This window comes from Drosophila sulfurigaster, chromosome 3 (assembly GCF_023558435.1).
Source record: "Drosophila sulfurigaster albostrigata strain 15112-1811.04 chromosome 3, ASM2355843v2, whole genome shotgun sequence".
Taxonomy (NCBI): Eukaryota; Metazoa; Arthropoda; class Insecta; order Diptera; family Drosophilidae; genus Drosophila; species Drosophila sulfurigaster.
This window is the reverse complement of record NC_084883.1, coordinates 46,252,418-46,276,914: the sequence shown is the minus strand read 5'-3', so window position 1 is coordinate 46,276,914 and position 24,497 is coordinate 46,252,418. Positions and strand designations below refer to the sequence as shown.

General features: G+C 38.6%; 2 protein-coding genes across 2 annotated transcripts in view; both read right to left on the bottom strand.

The window, feature by feature from the left end:
- LOC133840620 (protein still life, isoform SIF type 1) overlaps positions 1 to 15,859 on the bottom strand; it is a 99,184-nt gene extending 83,325 nt beyond the window's left edge. Inside the window, 12 exon segments of the mRNA XM_062272550.1 lie at positions 5,855 to 5,984; positions 6,049 to 6,297; positions 6,357 to 6,525; positions 6,703 to 6,759; positions 7,879 to 8,330; positions 8,399 to 8,766; positions 8,900 to 9,186; positions 10,098 to 10,238; positions 10,667 to 10,865; positions 14,655 to 14,773; positions 14,864 to 15,057; positions 15,731 to 15,859. Of these exon segments, the coding sequence (XP_062128534.1) occupies positions 5,855 to 5,984; positions 6,049 to 6,297; positions 6,357 to 6,525; positions 6,703 to 6,759; positions 7,879 to 8,330; positions 8,399 to 8,766; positions 8,900 to 9,186; positions 10,098 to 10,238; positions 10,667 to 10,865; positions 14,655 to 14,773; positions 14,864 to 15,057; positions 15,731 to 15,837 (2,472 nt within the window). The 5' untranslated portion in view covers positions 15,838 to 15,859.
- Positions 15,860 to 15,934: 75 nt separating this feature from the next.
- On the bottom strand, positions 15,935 to 19,839 carry LOC133840626 (uncharacterized). Its single transcript, XM_062272561.1, has 2 exons — positions 19,707 to 19,839; positions 15,935 to 16,048 (listed from the first exon to the last, which is right to left on the bottom strand). Exons 1-2 carry the CDS (start codon positions 19,770 to 19,772, stop codon positions 15,950 to 15,952), a joined length of 165 nt encoding a protein of 54 aa, XP_062128545.1. The 5' UTR covers positions 19,773 to 19,839; the 3' UTR covers positions 15,935 to 15,949.
- Between the last annotated feature and the right edge of the window lie 4,658 nt (positions 19,840 to 24,497).

The following is a 24,497-nucleotide window of genomic DNA, read 5'->3' as shown; positions in this document are numbered from 1 at the left end:
AATCCCCAGTTTTGAAGTGCTTGCTTGCTCGCTTGCTTAACAGTGCACTGGGCAGGGCTGTGCGCTGAAAGCTTTCGGCTAAAGCTTTTAACGCTCTGTTAAGGCGCCACACGATTTACATTATTTAAACAGCACTCGCAGCTTTGTTTGCTCTCACTCTCTCGCTCATCAAACACACATGCTCTCAGCTTGCTGGACCATACAGTGCGGCTTGACTAAGACGAACACGTGAGTAAATTGACTAAAACTTTAAAACGAATCTTTAACAAATAACAAATTGATATCAGATATAGAAATATGACGCTTAAATTTAAGATAAAATGTGAAAAAATATTATAAAACAGATCATTTTGGAATAAAAATAATAAAATATTTCTTTCTTAAGAAAAAAACATAGTTAAAGGAAACTCAAGAATACAACCATTCAATGCTTTTATGTATTTTATTATATTGTTCTCGAAATGTCTTGAATATTATTTATCTTTAAATGACAAAAAAAATTTTCCACAACATTATTCAAGATTAAATATGCAAAAAATAAAAAATCCACAAATAAACAAAAAATATAATATTTAATAATATTTAAGACATTATTCAAAATGAAATGAAAAAAAATAGAAAAAATATATTAAACATCTAAGACATCTAAAATATTATTTAATCTAATCTTTTAGAACAAGAAAACTCAATTAAAAGAAGATTCCAGGTTAAACTTTAAGCCAATAAACACAAATTTAAATATCACAACAATATTTATAGTAAAGTATGAGGGAAAAGAGAATAAAATACAGATTTAAGAACAAGAACTTAAATAATATGTTATATAAATTTCAAAGAAAAAAGAACTAAGAAATACTTTGAATTAAAAAATATGCCCATAATGCTCGCTATAATATTTGTGATAAAATATGGAAAAATATACAATAAAATTCATAAACGACGCAACAATCGCGAATAATAAGTTAGTCTTCCTTCACATAAAGAAAACTTAGTTCAAGTGAAACTTTCAGCAATATGCATTATTTATCCCAATATTATTTAACATCAAATCTGAAGTAAAATATTGCCAAATACACCCATTGAAGGCAAAACTTAACTAATATATTAGATACCCTTCAAAGGAAGAACTTTTAGTTTAAGGACAGTTTCAAGTAAGAATCCACTTCAAACTAGCGAAATTGATTAAACCACATCAATAAAACATTAATCTTGAAAGACATTTCCAAGTTATTAGTCTATTTACATATTTCTTCCTAGAGCAAAGAAACGTTTCCATGGAAACGCATGAATGGACGCATGATTTATGCATTCACTGCAAATCTTTGTGTGTGGAAGTGTCTTTAATAAACAATCTCAAGTGTGTGTGGGGCACATGAAAGATAATCCTAGGCGTATTTAAGAGCCTAAGGCTATTGACGTCGACAGCAGTTTTGTGACTCAATCAACAAAGCGTAGTAAATAGACGAGATTCATCAGTTAAATGGCTTCGGCAATCATTGAATATAAAGCCCGGTTCTATTTTTGTTTTTTTTTTCTTCTGGTTTTTTGAAATGCGGCTAATACGCCTCGCAGCAGTTTATCGCACCAGCGAGTGCCTATCAACCACATTATCAGTTGCTGCTGGCCTTTTTTCTCCGCTCGAGCCTCGTTTGTGAGCTGGGCAGCCGTAGAAACGCCGGCCCCGTTGCTAATACACAACTCTGCGGGCTTATCAAAACACAACATCAATACAAACACACACACACACACACACATACACACACATGTACACACACCCACGTGGCTCTCAAAGGGAAAAAGCGTGATGCTAATCGCATTTGCCAGTGACATTTTCCACACAGTTATTTTCATTCTTTGCACATTTGAATTTGCATTTGCCATTTGTTTGTCCCGTCCCGCATTTTGCCAAGTAACGGCATTTTGTTGTTCCATTCTAGTTTAATTGAAAATTGTGCTTGTGGCTGTGATTTAAGCACATTGCGTATACGACTAGTTGTCGTTGTAGATGTAGTAGTGTGGGTGACATTTGTAATGCTAAACACATACGCATATTACGCATACGCAGCGTGTGACAATCTGGCAGCAAATTTGATTGTCATTTTTATTATTATTGCCGCACTCACACACAATGGGAGGGAGAGAGAAGGAGAGCGAACGAGTGACAGAGAGAGAGAGAGAAGGAGACGGCAATAGTTGAAGGCGAATTTTTGCTTGAGTTGCTTTTATTTTTGCAGAGGAAAGTGCTTAGGCGCTCTCGAGTCTTACAAGAGATTAACAAAGCATTTAATCTTAGCTTGGCATAAAATGACACAGCACACACACACCAACACACACACATACAAACACACAATGCACACAGAGTGACAGGGTTAGATTATAGCTTGGTGCTTTTCTTGTGTTTTGCTTTATTTATTGTGGCGCTGCTTTCCCCCATTTTTGTATTTTTGCTGTATTTTGTTTTTGGCTTTTTATTGACATTTACTTGCTTAACGTGCGCCTTTCGTGCTTGTTTGCTTCTTCTTCCTCTTTTCTTATTGTTGTTGTTGTTATTATTGTCGTGGGTTTATTGTTGTTGTAGTTGTAAATTTGTTTTGCTGCCGTTGCCGTTGTTGTTGTTGCTGCTGCTGCTGTTTTTTGTGTGGTATTTCAGCAAAACTGCAATAAAGCGAATTTTTCCACACGTTGCATACTTTTGAGCGCTATACACACACACACACATACAGAGACACTCACTAACACAGTCACAGAGAGTCGAGTACACTCACACAGCGTTACAAAAACAACACATACAGAACGAAAATTGCAGTTACTGCCGCGAAGCAAGAAGAAGCACCAGCAGCAGTCAGCTACTCGTGAATTTTAAAACAATTTTTATACACAATTTTTCATGATTTTGTTGGCCTGCTGCTTGTGCATTCTGTTTTGTGACTCTGCACATTCGAGTTTTGTTTGGCAGTTATTTGTTTATTGTATTTATTTTGTTTTTTCGTGTTATTTTTTTTTTCGTATTTTTGGCAGTAATTGTTAATTTGTTTATTGTTAATTGCACACGCACCAAAAACACACACACGCGCACGCAACACGCGCACACACAATGTTAAAAGACGAGAACGAGGAGAACGACGTCGACGACGACGACGGCAACGACGATAGCCACAGCGACAGCGACAGCGAAATCTGTGAGTTGATTATAAAACGACAGAGCAAAAGTTAGCGCAACACTAGCAAAAATAGCAGCAATGACAGCGCGGCTAGCGGAGCGAAGCGAACCGATTTTTGCCGACGAGCGCAATCTCGAAAGCTTTCGCAGCTGGAAGCCTGCCAAATAACCAGAGCTAAAGACAGAGAGAGAGAGCGAGAGAGAGCAGCAGCACCTTGGAAGGTGCGAAAGCTTAGTGCCGCTTGAAGAAGAGCACGAAAGCTTTGCGAAAGAGCGTAAGCAAAGAGCTGCGAAGAGCTTAAAGCGCATGCGCCGCCACATGAAGGCTGGAAAAAAGGGCTTAGCGTAGCGATGAAGTGCGCCAAAGTTTGTGAATTTATGTGTCAGTGTAACAATGGAATTACCATTGCAATTACCAAACACACACATGCATATCATACTATATACATATACGAGTGTGCGTGTGTGACTGGCTGCTGTCCAATGATGCGTGACTGCATTGAAGTGGACGCGACACAACTTTTTGGCCTGCGCCTCATTAGTGTCAAGGCAAAGAGTTCAAAATTGGCATAAAGCGTGTGCCACAAGTACGCACATTACATGCTGCATAATGCATGCCACGCCCACACACACACACACACACACATAGAGAGCGTGCACTGCTATTAGCCGGTTTGACATGCCGGGTCGAGCCCCGTGTCCAGAGTCCAAGGCAAAACGGCAGCAGACAAAAGCGTTGAGCGGCTGCACAGCAATTGCAAGCGTAGGCAGGAAAGCGCTTGCATTTCCACATCATCATCATCATCATCAGCTACTGCATAATCATCCTCATCATTATCAGCTTCGTCATTACGATGATTATTTACAGCAGCAAGCAGCAGGCAGCAGCATGGTTGACGTTGACAAGGCTGCAAGCCGAGGGAGTTGCAAAAGAGAAAGTTTTTCCTTTTTGCCTCCTTGCTTGCAACTGTGTTTGCTTAGGAGTGTGTGTGTGCCAGAGTGTGTCTGTGTATGTGTGTGTGATGCCTGGCAGTTTGTTTTTAATCAAGGCGAAACTGGGTCAGTTTGGGCTGCAACTAAAAATATCATTTATGTTGCCCAGCCAAATGCGCCAGTTGACTTTCCCTCCACATCATCCTCATTCCCCATTTCCATTCCCACTCGCTTTTCGCTTTATGTGCATGCATTGTGTGCTCAGTTATATAGATATACACACAAATACAAATACATATATAGTATATTTGTAATTCCACACGTCATCGTCCTCCGCAGAGTTACAATTGGATGCTGTGTTAATTGCTACAGAAATTCATTGCGCTCGCTCTGTTAGCTAACAGCACCGCTGTTAACATTCACTGTTAACAGCAGTCAGCAGCCAACATTGTTGACCCAGTTCCGTCTATAAATAGAGCACACTCACACAAACACACACAGCATACAGTTGCCGTTTCGTCAAAGAGCGGGAGAGAGAGAGAGCAGCGACTTCAATTTACAGCGAAGCCAACTACAGCTTGGGGTTGACTCTATACTCTACTCTATACTTTGCTCTACACTCTATCAATTTTTGGGGGTTGGGGGTTGGGAGCTGGGACTTATGATGGATTTTTTGGGCAATTGCAACTGTTTCACAAAAGGCTTATGCGAATTACATTTCTATTTATAAGTCACTTAAGACTTCTGCCAAAAACATTGCCAACTTGATGGATAACTTTTAAGCCAATACCAAAGAGTTGAATTGAGTTGAGCAGATGGGGTAATGTGGCCTGGCACAGAGAGCTATCAACAGGCCAATGGAAATGGGTTCGCAGTGGGCTAGAGAGTAGGTGACAAATAAGTATAGTGAAATGTAGCTCGATTGTGATAGATGGCATACTTTGGAAATTGAAAAACTGAACTTTCTATTGCATTAGTATTGAATACTGCTTAAGAGCAGGGATTAGGTAACACCTTTTGGTTATGGCGACATATAATTCAACTTTAATACATCCTTTTATATACAATTCTATATTGGCAATTTATAAAGAACAGATATCCTTTTTAGGAATTAAGAATTTCTCTAAAGCATTTATGATAAAATTGTATTGGCGATTTCTTTGGTCATTTAAAATAGAAAATATAACCTAATGAATCCTACACAAGATAGATAATTTTGATGTATACATTTGTTGCCTTTTCCCTAGTTACAAACAGTGATTTGGTTATTTAATGGGACTTATCTGTAAGGTCGAATCTCATTATGTTAACAATCTGCAGTGAACAAAAATTTCCAAATGTAATACTCGATGTGCAATTAGAGATTTACAATTTAACAATAAATTGTTCAACCTATGTTACTTATCTTGTGTAATAATTTCAGTCTTCTTAGCAAAGAATTTGATATGAACCAAGTTCGTATATATAAATCCAAAAGTGCGCAAAGTTTTCTTGAGTTACCTTTCATTCATATAAGCACAAGAATTATCATTTGTTCCACTAATACTTTTCTAGTTTCTTCTTTCTGATTCGAAATAATGAGTTTTCAGAATTTAAAGCATAAATGTTCACTGCGTATACGTAATAATATATATCATACTCAAAATGCTGTCATACTTCATTGACATCGCTCTCTAAATTACTCTTACTCTTAATTCTTCCCTTTCTTTCCCTTTCTACAAATAATTAGATTGTTTTTTAATTTTACAAGCTATCACTCACCTCGGATGATGTGAGATAACACATGCGCGAATCGGTGCTCTCGATGGAGGCTTGTTGTACAATTCCGTAGCGTGATTCACGATCACTTAGATACTCAGATCGCAAACTGTCTTGTCTAATAAATTCCGCACTGCAAGCGAGAAAATGAAATAACATTAATAAACAAATCTAATTAGAAGAAATATAAGTTATACCGTTGTTCTAGGGAATCAGCACGAGCACTCTTATAACCAGAATCATTGAGGCTGCTGTCCTGACGCAGCGATGGCAACGAGTCCCAGGGCGAACGCTTGTGTCCCGAGCCGGGCACTTGTTGCGTCATCATGCCGTGACCGGAACCAGAACCAATTGTCGAGCTGCCCGAGCGCCAGCCATCCGAGTGACGGAACCATTGAGCGCGTGCCGATTCGCCAATGCAGCTGGCACAACGCGAATTGGAAAAGCTGTGTGGGAAAAGAAAGAGATTAGAACTAATTCTTAAAAGAATGTAAAGCACACTTACCTAGCATTGTGATCGGATAGATAACCACGATCTCGTTCACGCTCTCGCTCGCGTATCAACTCATTGCGATCACTGTAGTAGCCATCGCGATCACGATCACGCTCCTTATCGCGTATGGTTGACAAGGGACGATGTGGGGGCAACGGCAAAGTGGAGGATTTGGCATTGGCTGCGAGGATAAAAGAGAAACGAAAATAAAGTGAGATTTGAATAGATATCTAAATGCACAAAACTAATTAAAAGCAAAACAACAGCGACAATAAAGTAGCGCACAAGGATAATAATTACGACATAGTTTAGACACTGAAACTGTTTAAAGAGGTGCAATGTCAATGGAACTACTTACGCCTACGTAGTGGATATGGGCTGCGCTGTGTTGATCCTGGTAGGCTTTCAGCGAATTCTGATTGATTGTTGTTATAGTTGTTGTTGTTGTTGTTAGCGGTATTATCGTGGTATATCATGTGAGAGAGTTTTGTGTATGAGATCGGAGATGAGCATGTTGTGATATGTATGAATAGCATTTAAGTTTTAATTATTTTAATCGATTTATTAGAGAAAGAGAAAAAGAGAAATAGGGTACAGAGAGATAGATATATGATGGCAAAATAAACTAAAACATTGATCAAAAGTAATTAAAGTTTGTGAATTTATAGGAAAGGAAGATCGGCTTCAGCTTTTTCACATACACGAAACACGCATAGGAGAGCTTGCGAGCTTAAAGCTCTGCTAATATAAATCGCACTAAGACTAGCACACTTAATGGGCATAAATGTGAGTGGTTTCATTAAATTCGAACAATAACAGTGTTATAGTAAAGGGATCTTTATCAATTCTCTGTTTTCCATGTCTAAAAACAGCAAAACTAAACTACTGAAATCTTTTTTTTTTCATTTCAATTAGCGCGTGACGTAATTTGCGTTGTTTCTTTTGTGATTCCAATTGAAATTCCTTTGGCAGCTAATCTGCATTTGTGTATCGCACAGTGGAATAGCCAAAGGGCATTTGGCATTAATCGGATTATCACACTGCACTCCCATTACCATTACCATCGCCATCACCATCAGCATTTCCAATCCCAATCCCGTATCCATTCCCAATTACATGCTATCAATCGGAATCGCAATTGCAATTGCAATCGCAACATGAAGCGAATGCTTGTGTTTGTTTAACTTGATTGAGACATTGATGGAGGGCATGAACTGAACTGAATTGAACTGAGAGCGAACTAGGGATAGTTTCGTAGCTAATTAAAAATTCGATTAGAGTGAAAGGAAGGAAGGCGTCACAAAATGAAATGAAGCCAACACAAAAAAACAATTTCGAAAAGACCGAAAACTAGAAACTACAACAACAACGAGAACGAGAACAAAATGAGAGACGGGGACTGAGAGAGAGAGTACAGAGAATAAAACTAAATGAAAAATGTCTACGGACAAACACAACGGCAAATCGAATGTTAACCAAAAAGCGGGTAACTAAACTAAAAGCACAACGCAAGCGGACAGCATGGGCAACTCACCCAGATTCTCCATGCTCTGGGAGAGCAAAGCCTCAAAGGTGTGCAAGCTATAGGATTCGGCATCCATGCCCTTGGCCAACGTGTTGCGCAGATGCATCTCGTACTCCATCAACAGCCGTGAAGTTGGGCTGCCCGGCGTCGGTGTCACATTCGGTGCCTGCTGATGCTGATGGTGTTGATGCCGCGACGAACGCTGTTGGGGATGCGGCTGATGCTGTTGCTGCTGTTGTTGTTGTTGCTGTGACGATTGCTGTTGCGGCTGCTGTTGGCCATACGATTGATCCTGATCGGAGTTGCCATTGCTCGAACTTGGCGTTGTGGCATAACATTGATTATCAAACATGACGTTATCCGAGGGCGGTGAACCCTCAATGCAGCTACGTTCACGCTCACGTTCCAGCTCCAAGTACAGATTACGCGGCGGATAACCACGTCCAATTTCATGCGAAGATCTATTCGAATCGAAATGATACCAAAGTTTAGTTCAATTCAAAGCAAAATTGCCAGCAGCTAAACTCACCTCGAGCCGGAGAAGCGCGACGACTGACTGCCGCCGCCGCCGCCACTGCCGCGTCCCAATGTATTGTTGTTCATGACATGATGGCCACCACCACCTCCACCGCCACCTCCCATGGCCATGTTCATGGCATGCTGATGCATGTGCTGGGGGCCCAGTGTTTGAGCCGCATTCGCGTTGTAATAGTTGTAGCGACGTCGGCCCATCTCCGGCGAGGTGACGGGGCTCTCGGTGCTGGGCATCGGCTTTAGCATGCGCTTCAGTGTGCTCGTATCGACGTTCATGTCCTCGGTGCTCTTGGTCTTGCGTCGTGTGTTGTTGTTGATTACGTTGTGCTGGTGGTGCATGTCATGCGAATGCGCGTCGCGTGTCTGCAAATTCGAATGCATGAAAGAGAGATTGGCGGTTAGACTAGACAAAAGCCAAGCCAACTGAGTGGAGAGTGTCACATTCTCAGCTGATATAGTTATTTAATCACTTTTGCTTCTGCTTCGCTTCACTCACCATATCCTCGTTGAAATCCTTGCTGCGTGTGCCCGTCGATTTGGTGGAGGTGCCCACACTCTGATGCAGTCCACCGCCCACCTGAGTGCCCTCGCTCTTCGACAGATCCATATCCATCTGACAGGCACCGCCATCGTCTTGGCCCACCTGCGAGCCCACATGATTCTGTGTGCACATATCTGAACCGCTGCCGACGCCAGTCACAATCACACCCGGTGTATTGGTGTTCACACCCGCATTGGCCACCATGGCGCCATCTTGGCCCTTGAGCTGACGTTGTAGGGTATCTGTGGGGTCAGATTGGATGAATGCATTAAAATGGTGTAACAATCAAAACATACTGGTTATGGAATTATTGCAGATAACGAATTCCCCAAAAATATTTATTTAAGAAATTTGCTAATTTCCTAAAATATAAAACCAACAGACTTAGCTTCTCTGACTATACTTTTTGTACCACATAAAAGAATAAGAATAAATTGATCAACACATTTCTTAATAAAGGTAGCGAAAACGCCAATTTAAATCGCTTTAAATTGCAATCATGGTACGTAAATTCATTCAGTAAATAATACTAATAATCTGAACTTTTGTCTAATACGTGAAAATACAATGAGCCGCTGCTGAACCGGTTCAAGACCATTTTATTCAATTGAAAATCGTGAACACTAGAGTTCATAATCGGATATTTATTCCTAAAGTAATAATAGTCTAATACATAGAATATATCGGTTCAAGTATCAACTTAAAAAACTTTTTATATATTAAAAATCCTATATTGGAGCGGTTCAAAATAATAAATAGTACAACTGCTTAAACTTTAAAGATCATCATGAAAAATGCGTAACGTAATCGTAATCATTTATTGGATCACTACAAATAACTGAACAATTCAAATTTGATCATGACAATCTCATAAAATTAAAAAAAATTGTTTAGAGGCTTTAAAATGGTTCGAACGGTTCAAAGATCAACATGAAAAGCTTACTAAATATTAAAAGATTTATTGGAGCGTTTCAGAATGGTTCAACTGGTATGTTTTAATAGCAAAATTGATTGCAACCACTTTCCAGTGATTTCAGCAAACTATTTTTAAACATTTACTGTTTCCTATTGTGAACCGGTTCAGAGCAATACTTAATAGTAATTCAGTTTAAAATAATAATAAATTTCAAATAGTTGTAGTGTAGTTACTTACCGCCTGCTTGGGATGGGCCACCACTGGCGACATTGTCGTAGAGTGAGGTGCTGCTCACGGCGCTTACAACTTTGCCCTGCTGCTGACCATCGACATCGGTGATTCTGTGGGAGCCGACATTACGCGGCAACGTGGATGAACCTGCAATGAGTATGGCGATGAGATTTGATGGGGGATGCGGTGGAGGACTTTTGGCGCCTAGTTTTCTTTCCTTTTAATTTTTTTTTTTTGCTAAGTTGCGGTTTTAAAAAAACTGGTATTCGATAGTGATAAGTAGTAGGAACCATTTCGTATAACATTATGAAGAGAGACTAAGGCTAAGCGTAACTTAAAATCACCATAAGGAACCAGAGGACAACGCGATCGAGGACGATAAAGAAAAATTAAAGCGATAAACTTGCAACGCAAAAGCAAAAACAAAAAAGAATAGGCAAAGAAAAAGTTTTGAGGGGGAACGCTAACATTGAACTAAGTAGAACTAACCGACGATTTGGCTTTATAGAGTTGGTTAGTTACTTGCTCGAGTCTCAGTTTGGTTTTTTGGTTTGGATTTGGATTTGTTCTCTCACCTCTAACACGTGGATCGGTTCTCAGGCGCGCATACTGCTCGGCGGACATGCAGGTGCATTGGGGCTCTTGGCGCACCCGAGACGGCGACGCGGGGGTGCTGAGCGGCTTTCGCTTGGCCTTCACCTTGCCCTTGCCCGGCGGATCCAATTTCAGGGAGTAGCTCGACGAGGCCTTTCGTGAAAATTTGAAAGAAGGCGACTGTAAAACGTCGCACTATCATTAGGTTAGTTGATTGGGATAACAAGGTTCTGTGTGTGCGGTTTCTCTGCTTTTGCTCGAAATCTCTCTCTCTCTCTCTTTTTCTCTCAAGATCGCTTTGATCTCTCGGTCTATATCTGGCTCAAGTTGGTTGGCAACTTGGCGAAATTTTTGATTTGTTAGCTGTTTTTTGCTTCGTGTGTGACTTAGAGAGCTACTAAGTTGGTTGAAGAGTGCATTAAGATTATTTAGTTAGTTAAGTAACTTTTGAGATGTGCTTGAAGCCTTGAATTTGCTGATAACAATACATATAGATATATATATTTAAGTTTAGATAGAGAGATATAGTTAGTAGATAGTAATTGTAGTTGTAGTTGTAGTAGAGATAGTGAAGTAGACAAACATACACATACAAGCATTAGTTAATAGCTACAATTAGAGTTGAGTTTAAATTGCATTAAGTTGAGTTTTGTATGGTTTTCAGATAGAAGACTTTTGAGTGCATTCGTTTAAGTAGCGTGTTTCTCTATGCTTCTCTATAAGCTTGGCGCTAGGCGCATTGGGATTATCTAAACTTACGTCTAACAAACGCTTTAGCTTGTGGATAATATTAACATTAAGCTTAGTTTTGATTAAATTGCTGCATTAACATTTAGTTATTATTGTGAGCATATGTGCGTGTTGCTTCGATTTGCATTATTATCGCTATCGATGTTTGATTTCAATTCGGTTTTAGAAACCTTTTCAAAATGATTTTCCAAGAATATATCTGTATATTTACTGCTTGGGTTTAAACCTCACGTTAACTCGTCGGTTAAATATTTTAAATTCTGTGGTTAACTCTTTTATTTTTTGTTGGTTAACTTGTGCTTTTTTGAGCCTCTCTCGGCGCTTCTCAAAATTCTCTTTTTTGGCTCTATTTGCTAATACTGCTATCGTTTATTCGATCTATTCTCAGTTGAGCATTGTTTTTGAAAGTTGTTTCGATAGTTCTTTAACCGCCCACTCGGTTCGGGATAAGGATGGAGCTGGGGTTCTCGGGTTGAGGGGATTTAGGGCTCATCGGAAACGGTTTGCAGAGGATAGGTAACGGTATTGTAGTAGAGGATACGTGCGATTGTTTTAAAGCGTTTTGCGTTTTTCTTTTGCATTTTCATTGTACGTTCGGCAAATATTCAATTCAATTCAATTCAATTATCAATTGTGCAATTTTCGTAATTCGCAAAATTTGATTTCGTTCATTAGTTTTTATCGCAATTGAAATTTTCAGTTAAGTTGGTATTTTTTTATATTATTTTCATTTTTGTGGCACATGTGTCAAATGCAAACGAATCGAGTTGGAAATATAACATATATATTTATACATACATAAATATATAATAATAGTAGAAAGTTGTTAAATAAAGTATTATGTTAGAGATAATAAAAGCATTGTTTTTTTTTAAGTATTTTTTGATTTGGAGGAGGGACAGAGTTTTCATAGATAGAATATAGAATTGTAAGTGTACATTTAGAGAAGTATAAATTTATAATTATTTATGTTATATTGTTGTTTGTTGTAGTTGTTGTTTGTTTTTTTGTAGTTGCGTGTGTAAAAGTTTTGTTGAGATATTTTTTGCAGGTCGGTTGTTTTATTTTTTTTTTTCGTTATTCAATTTTTTTTCGAGGTAAACGTACGAAAATTTGAATACATTTTACAATAAGTATATATTTTAAGTATCAAATGAAATGCATCAAAAATGAAAGATATTTCAAAACGAATTTTGATTTGGTTTTGGTTTCGTTCGTTCGATTATTAGATCGATATCAAATATATATTTCGATTGATTTTATTTTATTTTTTTTTTGTTTGTTGTTTGTGTTTCGAGAATGATTTCGAAAATGATTAGAAGAGAGAAAAAGAAATGAAAGAATATATAATATAAATACATTTAACAAATTTTAGTGGCTGTGCCGTGTTTTAGGTAGTTAGTCATTGTATGTGTATGTGTTTGTATGTGAGAGTATTTTAGTGTGTGTGTAGTGTGTGTGAGTGAGGGTGTGTGAGAATTTGTTAACATACATAGACACAAGTAAACCTCTTGGGGATACACACACACACTCACACGCACAATCACACACACACGCAAAAAAATACATTTATTGTAGTAGAAAATGAATGCAGCTGCTCAGTGGTCTGGTATTTAACTGGTATTTAGTTGGTATTATCTGGTATTTATAACTGTTATGCTCGGTATGCTCGGTGTGTGCTTGGATTGCTTTGGTTTTAGCGATTTGTGATAGATATTTATTGGTTGTTTTTTAGGTTTGATGGGGAAAGGGGTTGAAAACTCGTGAGACACACATAAAAGTGAATAGATATAGTAGACAAGTGACAACAGAGTTACAACGACATATAGGGATACGTTCAGCAGTGGACATTTTTACATGTGAATGTATATATGTGTGTGTGTGTGTGTGTGTGTGTGTGTGGTTTATGATCTTACACATGCCCCGACTAAAGGGAGGAAGCTACGAGATTATGGGATTTTCAATAGAGTTAACTTTCTCTGTGGTGACAGTTAAAAAAAAGAGTTGAGACATTTAGCTTGACAGTTAACAGTTTGGTAAAAACGTTAATGTACTAGTAAGTTAGTTGTAAGTGAAAGTAAGTTGTAGAAAGTAGTACTATAGTAGAAGTAATAGTAATAGGAGCAGTAAGAGTTGTATTTTCGTGTGTCGTGACAAACAAATAGAATGAAGCGATACTAACGTATTTTTTTACAATGTAAGATACCTGCAACAAATGAGGCGCAAAGTAAGAAAAGAAACGAAACAATTATTAGATACGAAAATCCAGACAGTTTCTATGTTTGACTGGTCAGAGTGTTCAGTGTGAGTTGTGAGTTTGTGAAGTGTTTCCAAATGCCAAAGAAATAACTTTTCTTTTTTTTCTATATACAATTCCTTTGACATTTGGCTTAAAGCAGTTTGTTCTAAGCTCTGTAATGATATATAGCAACTACGGATACAATTCTTACTTTTACGTTTTAGCCAAATTGTTTATTTTTGGAATGTTTTTGGTTATGAAACGAAACTAAAGATGGAGAAAACAGAACTGAGGGATAATTTTCAAAGGTTAAACATAATGCCAAATTGCACGAAATTTATCGAAACTAATGAACGAGAATATATATATTATATTGTATATATATAAATATATGTATACTTAAGTATGTTTTACAGTTACAGCTGTTTATTGTTATTTGATCGTTTTTCTTATTTCTTTTTTTTTTGTTGATTCGAGAGCGTTTTGTTGTTGTTGTTGTTGTCTGTTTTGTCTGTTTTGTCTGTCTGTGTGTAGCGAGATGACAGTGACAGTGACTGCGACTGTGACAGTGACTGTGACAAATGGCATGGCATGAGTTAAAGCTTGAATTTTGAATTGAATTCAGTTTCCAGATTGAAATGCATAGTTATAGGCTGTATACATCAAACATTCACCACGCTCGGTCATCATCATCATCATCATCATCACAGCATCATCAACTATGTGTGTGTTCTTTGAGCAGTTCCTTGCAACAGAACTGCCCAAATTGCTATTTGTAATTGTTAGTAGAGTGTCTGTGTGTGTGTGTGTGTTCGCTATGTGTTCTGTGTTCTGTGTGTGTTTGTGAGTAGTTAGTGGTTGGCTGAGGTGGCTTTTCTTCTTTTTTTTTGGTGGTTAAGGTATTCAGTTGAAGGTGGTTGTTGCTTGTCGTCGTTAAAGGCAAACTTGTGCAACTCGCAAAACTGTAAGAGAATACTTACACAGCATTCTCGGAACTGTTTGGCATCGATGGGCGATGTAAAGTTCAAGCCCCAAGTATCGTTAGTCATTGGATCCTTCCAGTAAACAAAGCATTCCGATGCCTGTCCAATGCGTGTGCCTAAATCGAAGGTAAACACATACGAACAAGTTAAACACACAGAAAAAGTAAGGGAAAGACATTAGAGGAGAGAGGAGAGGAAAAACTCACCTGGCTGCACAAGTCGCACGTCGAGTATCTTGTCCACCTGACTGTTGTAGGCGGTGATGTGGAAGATGCACTCGGGCGAATCCTGAATGCATGTGATGTTGACAGGAACCAAATCTTCGGACACTTGTTGCCACTTGACGGTGCCGGCGCCGCTTGCCGATACGTGAAAGACCTCAGCCCACAACCTGAACGAACTAGCGTTGGTTAATAAAATCGTATTTGCGTTTGTTGACAATTAAGGCATTAAGGTTGGTTTTTTGGAGAGTTGTAGTCGGGTTGTAGTTGGTTGTTGTTGGTTGGTTGGTTGGTTGTTGTTGGGGGTTTTCGGTTTTCATCCAATTCAAATTTTGTGCAATTTATTTATTTTGTTGGGTGAATTCAATTGAAAGTAAAATCAAACAAAGGAAGCGCACAGTTGTTGTTTGTTGTTGCAGTTGTTCGTTTTTTTTGTGGATAGGAAGTTGTAGCAGGTGGCAGATTTGTTGTAGTTGTTGTTGTTGTTGTTTGGCCGTGTGGTTTGTGTGTGGTTGGTTGGAAGTGTAGGCAAGGTCGAAAGTTTTACATTTGTGTTTAAGTGTTGTTTTTATTTCGTTTTTTTCGTTTTTTTATTTTTTGTTTGAAAGAAAGAAAAACCAGAAGAAGAACACAATTAGTTGATTACGAAAAAAGTTATCGAAAGAGGCGAATTCAATTGTTTTTTTCGTTTTTTTTGTTTGTTTTTTGTTCCATATTTACAACAGCCAGTCAGAGAGAACAAAAAGAGTCACACACAAAGAGTTGTACAGAGGAGAAAGTTGCCACTGCCACACAGCAGTAGTAGAAGTAGAAGTTGTTGCAACAACTGGCTGGCAACAAACAAACACTCACCTCAATAGATGTCCATCGCGACGACGAGAACTCTGCCAGGGTGAATCCTCATAGCGATAAGCTTTGCGCATCAATGGAGCACACGAACAGCTCAATTTGTTGCCCATGGCGCAGTTAGCACAGCCCGCCGCAGATCCTAAAAACGAGTTTACAATGTATTAGAATAATATCTATAAGTTATTAACTTCATTACTTACCTTTACCAGAGGCACCCCGATGTCACCACATGCCGCTCACGTCCGCCTGCGAGAGCGCTTGGCCGCGATTTAGCGACTGCGAGCGTTGATTATGCCGATGGCCGTGGTAGCGACTTCCTCGCTGCTAAACACGCAGAAAGAGAGCAAAGAAAGTAGACATAATTAATAAGTAAATAGGTGAGACAACATTTAACACTTTTCTTATATGGGAATTTGCAAAAATAAAACCAGTTTAATGAATATAAAGCAACTGCACAATATTGGCATTAAGTCTGAAGATCTTTTGCTAAACTTGAATTTAATTATTACATCTTAAATAAAACAGCTTATGTTTCTTTTAAAGCAGAAAACTTAGACAACTTAGAAACTTGGACATACCAATTAGTTTCTTTTTTTATATTAGCTCAAAAAATGCATTTCAATTCATTCTTTCTTTCTGGCTGATCAAATGCAACTCAATGAGAATCTATTTAACAAATCAAGTCTACAAGTAAAAATCCTTATCATAATTTAAACAGCTCATGAAACAAAGCTTGGACATAAAAATTAGTTTCATTTTTATATATTAATTAAAAAACAAGTATTTAAATTCATTCTTTGACAGATTTTCTGTCTAATCAAAGGGCACTGAATGAGAATCTAGCCAACAAGTCATCTTCTCGAAATATAAGTAAAAATCTTTATCTCCGTTTGTATTCATACTTTGACAGATTTTGCTATATAGTCAAAAGCCACTGAATGCAAATCTATACAGAAAATAATCTACTCCAAATATAAGTAAAATCAGTACTCTGTAAATAAAATGATCAAAGCTTACAATAAAAGCCAGTTTTAAGTTAAATTTCCAACTAAATATAGAAGGTATTTTTGCAAGATCATTCTTAAGAATGGTTTCTCAATCTAGCCTCAAAAGAGAATCCATTTATTGGCTGCTTAAACTTGAATAAGAGTAAATAACTCAAGCAAACCATTGCGGTATTATTCTTTAAATATACCAACATAATATACCATAACAACATTAAAAATATACCGTACTATATATTTGGTACATTGATACAATACTGCATTCATTTGATGTTTTTTGATTTGCGGAGCGGAAGTCGGATTGGAAAGAAACTAAAACTTTTCAAACAATGCTACTAAATTAATTTTGCATAGAACCTACGCTGTTTAAAAAATAGATAATCATAATAATGGATCAAATTCAAACAATATATCACAAAAATATTCGTATTTATTTCATCCCTCACTGAAAAGACTTCGAAACGAATTCAAAACAATGCATGAAAAATGTGAATTTCATTGAAATATTTCAAACTCTTGCATAAATCAAAATGCATATTTTGAACTTGAAGCAAATCTTTTGGCTATGAGGTAAGAGTTGACTTAAGTTGTACCACACACACACACCGTTTGTGATGTGTGATTAAAACATTTGAATCAACCCACGCCGGTTATTTATTAACGCCGTTGAGCGAGGTGCGAACGAAGCGAGTTCAACGCTATTTGCTGGCCAAAATGCAGTCGGAAAGCAAGCTTCTTGCCCCGCCGCTCGCCGCTTGCCACATGCCGCATGCTTGGCGTGTAGGTGTCAACAATAACGATTAGAAAAAAGAAAAATAAGAGAGAAAAAAAAATAAACACAGCAACAACACCTTGAAGATTAACAGCGGAAAAAAGTGCTTTGAAGTTGCTATGATATGAGTATATTTCTAATTTGATCTGATTCGATTTGATCTCGCTGCGTTTTGTCTTTTGACACACACAGAGCACACACAAAACTTATTCGCGCCACATGTTGCACGACTTTTATTTATATGAATTTTCATTCCACCTTTGAGAAATATAAATATAATTATATATCTAAAACTTTTTCGCTTTTTTTCGGCCTGGCTGCAGCCTGTTGCCTTTTTTTTTGTGTTTGTTTGTTTGTTTTGTTAGCGATTCTATACGAATATATATACACTATATAAACTTATTTTGTTCTTTAGCTATTTTTGTTTACAGCATTTACCGAGCAGACACCTGTTTACGACCTTTGGAATTGTTTTAGTTAGTGTTTATATAAAGGTTTTTCGCTTTTCTCAGAGAACATCAAACTCGCACAATGCACGCCACAAACTCAGGCAAACAACTAAAAAACTGACAACAGAAAAGCTAAAGGAAAATCCAAACACATTTTCATTCATATTCAGACAAAGTTCCCTCTCTCTCGATCTCTCTTGTGCACTCTCGATGTCTCTTCGAAATCTCAAGAGCTTGCTGCTCGCCCACACAACACAAATCGTTATGCTGAAGAGATCGAGAGACGGAGACTGAGACCGAGAGAGATCGGCAGATAACTATTTGTGGGGGCCCCGCATGCTGCCACATTCAAGTGGATGCCACAATCGTTGCGTCTGCACGTGTTTTCGTTTTTTGTTTTAAATTTATTTTTAAAATCAATCAAAAAGTGCTCATTCTCTAGCTGAATTTCTCTCTCTTTCGATGTTTGTCAATCTGCGACTCGTCTGGCTCATCAAAATGCAATCAGGAGCGAAGGTGGCGACAGCTTTGGCGATTTTTGGGTCACAATCTCAGACAGTGGCATCATTGACAGATTGAATTGTCTGTGCCGCAGCCAATTGACAACTTGAAAGACCGAAAAACAATGCTAGAGATGACACTCAAGTGGAACTATCAAAGTGCTTGGCAAGCATTAAACATGATCTCTTTCGATATGCAACTTAGGAACTGTTTTTTGCCCATCATCATTATAAAATATTATTCTGATATTCATACAAATATATAAAAGATATAGCTAAAAACTAATAATTGCGATGTACAAGCATAAACTTGATCTCTTTGGATATGCAACCTAAGAACTCTTTATAGAAAGTAAACTGATTTTCATATATAAAAGATATACTTAAAAACTAATGATTTCGATGTATTAGTTGCATTTTTAACAATTATATCCCAAGTGTGAAAAAACGAGTCACTTTTTTTGTGCCAAAAATGAATCAATGACTATTTAGCAAAATTCAGCTTTATAGTATCTGAGACAAATATCCGTTAAAAAAACTGTTATATTCACATTGAAATTCATAAAAATGAATCACGAACTATTTAGCAATATTCAGCTATATAAGAAGAGTATCTAAGTCAAACATTCATACAAAAAACTGTTATATTAACATTCAAATTAATATTTATATTAAGCACAAAGAGTAAGGCAATAGCTACACATATTTATTTTGTCTGGGAGACTAAGGATTAAAATTTGTAGTAGAGGAGAATCATAGAGCTTTTTTGAGGAAATTTTGATAAGGATGTCAGAAGATTATTTGGAAAATAGAGAGCACACAGAACACCATCCCATAAAAAGAACATTCACTAAATGTTCATTTAAATAAATTGTAGTGTTTAGTATAAAGGGTCGAAAGACAATAGCTCGTCACAGGACAGAAAGGAATAAATGAGTAGAACGCAATATTCAATGATAGTTTTCTAAGAAAATTTTGTTAAAAATGTCTCGAGATTATTAATTAAGAACAAGATTAAGAACAATATCACCAGAAAAAGATTTAAAATTAGTTTTTTTCAAGGTTAATTTGTCTATTTTAGGAGGGGAATATTAATCTACAACTCAAGCAAAAATAATTGAAAAAAAATGGATATTCTTTTTCTTTTAGAAGCTGAAACATAGCTTTAACCTAATCTTCATTACACTTTTTAAAGCCCAGCCTTTTCGATTAGATTGTTAAATTGAATTAGAAATTTGACATTTTTATACACACCTCCACGTGGCCCCAGCCATCGGCATTCATTTTAACAGCTGCCTCGACACTTTCCTTGGCACCCATTTTGGTTAGTTGATTATTTGTTTGTTTGTTTGTTTGTTAATGTTGTGTTATATTGCTAGTTAGTTAGACTTGTTGTTGTTGTTGCTCGGTTGATTGTAGTTACAGTTACAGTTACAGTTAGTTGTAGTTACAGCTGTAGTTTGTTTGTTTATCTTGTGAATATATTGCTTAGAGGTCGCTGCAAATTGTGCACTCGAGACTCGCGACTGAACTCGACTCGACACGACTCGCCTCAACTCGACTCGACTCGACACACACAACTCGAATTGACAGGACGACGAAGAAGCTGAAGCTGAAGCTGAAGCTGACGACCGAGTAGGAGGCGAAAGCAGGAGACGAAGTAGCAGCAGCTGTCAGATGTTATTTATTTTGGTGCTGCGGCTGAATATCTGTTTTTCTTTTCTTTTCCTTTGTGTACTTTTTTTTTTTTTGTGGGCCAGTCAGGCACCAGTCGAAGCCAACAGCGAACCGCACTGAAGCGCACAGCACAGAGTCTCAAAACCCAGGACCTAGTGGCGTCTGCGTCTGAAAGTTCGAGTTGAGTTTCAGTTCAGTTGAGTTTCGTTTCGTTATGCTGAGCGCGGCGGAGATATAAATATTGAGCGGATTGACGTTGATGTCGTTGCTGCCTCTCTCTCCCGCTCTCTCTCTACCGCTCTCTCTCTGTCTGTGTGGATGCTGTGTGGTTGTCGTTGAAAGCGACTTTCAATCAGGCTTCGTCAAGTTGAAAGGTGCGTTGAAAGCAGTTAAATAATAGAACAGCCAGAGTGTACTGTGCTTGTGCTTGCCTCCTCTTGAGTGCCGACCGAGTCCTTTTATATCCCTTATATCCTATATGCTATATATGATTGTTGTGTGTATTATTAATGCAGCCTTGCCTTGCCTTTCCTTTATTTTCTGGCTTTCTGCTGCCTTTCACAATGTCACTTGAAAATTTCACTTTTGGTGCGGTTTGCTTTTTTTTAGGTTTTTTACTTTTTTGCGGTGTGTGTGTGTTTAACGGTGCGTATGATTAATTTATGCTTGCTCTCTATATAGTAATTAATTTTGTGCCTGTTATAATTATTAGTTGTATGATGTATTATTATTGTTGTTTTGGATTAATTGTGCTCGTTTCACTGTGTGTTTTTGCTGCAGCTTTTGATTTGGCAACGCCTTTTGCCTTTTTTTTGCAAATAAAACACACACACAAAAAAAACACAAACCGATTTTTCTTGTTCGCCTCTCTTCTGTATTTTTTTTCGTTTTTCGTTTACTGCCAATTCCTTGTGCTCGTCCTTAAACTTGTTGTGTTTAGTTATTTGTTAGTCAGTTTTTTATCGCGTTGCTGCTGGATTATTGAGTGTTTGAATATTTGGGAATGTTGAAGTTTATTTATGATGCGGCCGATGATTTTTATTCACAGCAGGAGCAGCAGCAGATGACGAGGACATGTCGTCGCTCTGTATATTTGTGTGTGTAGCCAGCCTCCTGGCCTGCCAAAATACCTACAAAACTTGACGAAACGAAATGTTTTCACTTAACGAAGCACACACACACACACAAACACGAGAGAGCGCAACGCGAGAGCAGAGCAGCGCAGCAGCTGAGAGCAGAGCAGAGAAAGAGAGAGAGTGAGCGCGCGGGCAGCGCAGATGAGCTTCGAATTACAGCGACAGCCGAAAATTGCCTGCGCCGCTGTTGTTGTTGTTGTACTTGGTCTTGTTGCTGTTGCTGTTCTTCTCTCGGCTGCTGTTGCTGCTTCTGCTGTTGTTGTTGTTGTAGTACAACATATATTTTAATTTCGATTTCTTTCTTGCTTTTTCGTCGCTTGTTCGTCGTTATCCTTTATTTTGTATGCTGTGTGTCTGTGTGTATGTGTGTATTTGTGTGCTTTGCTTAGAGGTATGTGCAATCGTTGACTGCTGCTCTCCCCTCGCTCTTCACTTCGATTCTGATTCTGTATGTGTGTGTGTGTGTGTGTGTCTGTCGCCGCCCTGTGCTTGTGCGTGTTTGGCTAAAAACGTTGCATAAATCACCACACCTTAATTTACTTAAATATCTTGATTTTGGCACAGCACTTTAAGCAATTTCGCTCACAATTCGCCACAAACTTTCGTCGCTTTTGTCGTTTTCAATTTGCGTAGGCGATTTTCGTTGCGCTGCCTAAAAGCATGCTACACTTTTTTCGCCTCCCCCAAAATCGCTCTTCGCTCGCATTCTTGTTGTTGATTTTTCGCTTACTTTTTTTTCTTCTCCACTCAGTATGCGTGTGTGTGTCTGTGTCTGTGTGTGTGTGGGTGTGAGTGTGTATTTGTGTGTGTATGTGGGTATGTTGATGTTGTAATTTTAGTTTTGTTAATCTGTTGTTTTTTTTTTTTTGATTGATTTGTGAAAGTGTTAAAAGCGTTTCTTTTTGTCAGTTGCTTGCTGGAAAAAAGGCAGCACCGGGAGCCCAAACAAGCAGCGCGAGCCACACAACCGTCGACTTCGAAAATCGCTTTGACTTTGCGAGCGAGCGATACGAATGAGCCACAGCAGCCGTCGCTGTCGACGTCGCAGCGCATCTTCAGCTGCTGCGCGTCGCAGTCGACGTCAGCATCGCTGCAACTGTTGGAATGTGTGCCATATTTTTTTTTTTTTTAGGGTGGCTGCTGTTGACGACGACGTCGCTGCCTTGTGTTGTTTTTGGTGTATGGATGCTGCTGCTGCTCCTGCTTTTGTTGCTTTTGTTGTTACTGCTTCGTGTTCGTACGCATTTTGTTACATTTATTTTACATGTCGCGTGCTCTTGTTGTTGCTTTTAGGACGTCAAATGAAAGTTTTTGCCATTCTGTTTCACTTTAATGTCTCCCCGATGCATGCGTGTGTGTGTGTGTGTGCGAGTGTATGTGTGAGCATGCATGCGCTGGTGTGCGTTAATGTAATATTAATGTTATAATTTGCTAGGCGTACGCGACCAAACTCAACCCGCTCTCAGGTAGCCTGTTAGCCACACACACATACTTTAACATACATATGTGTATGTGTGTGTGTGTGTGTACGTGCCAAGTTTTTGCATTAGCAGTAGCTCATAAATAATGCAGAGGGTTGCCAGAGTGCTTCATTGTGTGGGAGGAAGGGAGGGGAGGCGGGTGATTTCGCTTAATGTGCAGGTGGCCAATGGTCAAAACCGAAAAAACAAAGATTGAACGTGCGACAACAACAAGTCAACGCTTTTTTATGACCCAGACAACAACAACAACAGATGATTGTCATGGGACTTTTGCGAAGTTGCCCAACACTGTCGCACACCCACACACACTAACACTAACACCAACACTAAGACGACTGAGACTGAGGCACGTTTAACATACACAAAGTAAAAGTGAAAAGCAACATCAAAATTAATAAGTAGAAAGGATGCTGAGTGCTCGCTGCTCTCTGCTCGCAGAGCCGTCGACAGCGACAAAGTTGCCCAAAAGCAAGTGCAAGCGACAGACAGAGAAAGCAGGAACAGAAGCAGCAGCAGAGCCATCGACAGCGACACACAGAGAGAGAGTGAGAGCGAGAGAGAGCGCAGGCGTGCTTTCAATATTTGACGAAGGCATCGTCAAGTTGACAAACGTCTCTGAATGCTGTATGATGCAGCATCAATAATAATGCGATTGTCACGCTGCATTCACTTAGCCAAAAATTCAAAAATAGTAATAATAAAAGTCATATTTCAATAAACACATATTTGAACATGCGACACAAACAATATTAGGGCAGGGAAGAGCGGAAGCAATGGCAAAGTGCAAGCTGCAGCTGCAGCTGGGGAGCGGCCGCAAAGTGAGAACAACAACAAAGCTTTAAAAGGATGCGCCAGCCTGAACTGACGTCATAGCTTCTTCGCACGCCCCACGCACAAAGTCAACGCCGACGACAACGTCAACGCCAACGCCGCTGCTCTCGTTATCTCTTTAAGCAACGTCATTAGAAACTGCAGCTCTTGGTTGCAGCGGCAGCAAAAAGGCGCGCCTGAGCACAAAAAAAAAAAACAAAAAGGGAAAAGAAAAATCAAACAAAAGTCAACGCTGGACCTTCTTGTAAAATGTCAAAGCTCTGTTCGGAATTTGTTGCAATAATTGGCAATGTGTGTCGCTTTTGTTGTTGCGTAAGGTTTTTTAGGGCAACTGGAGGGTGTGGTTCACCGGGGAGCCAATGTAATATACAATGTCCCACACACACACACGCACATACACATGTGTTAGACACAGATTGACACAGTTTTCGGGCTGTTTTGGGCATCTGCGCCGCTGCGCAAAGCTTTAACGCGAACTTTTCTCTGTTGTCGCTGCTGCGTTTTTATGAATGAACACACGGGAGCAACAACAACAACAAGCACAACAAGAAAATTACGGATGTGAAATGAGCTTTTGAAAGCAATTCAATAGTCCAACGATTTATTGTTCACTGCCTTGCACATATAAATAACTTTATAAATTTACCCGATTTTCTCTTATTTTCAACACATTTTTTTCAATTATTTTGCAATTTCTTTCGTTAGCGTAAAACTTTTTCACATTTCGCGCGCGTTTGTTTATTTGATACCTTTGCTGCAGAGTGACCGTACACGTATATTTTCATCCCGAACAGATATACTAAAAATACTGCATGAGTTGATTAGTATATTGCCAAAATACGTTATTTGAAACACCTAGTAATTTTGTTATTAACATTGACGTATCCTTCAGCAACATTTGGCAACATTTAATAGAAAAA

Coding starts and splice junctions, on each gene's coding strand:
- LOC133840626 (XM_062272561.1), bottom strand. CDS start 19,772: ATGGGTGCCAAGGAAAGTGTCGAGGCAGCTGTTAAAATGAATGCCGAT. Junction 16,049..19,706: donor ATGGCTGGGGCCACGTGGAG/GTGTGTATAAAA, acceptor CGTGTTTAGCAG/CGAGGAAGTCGCTACCACGG.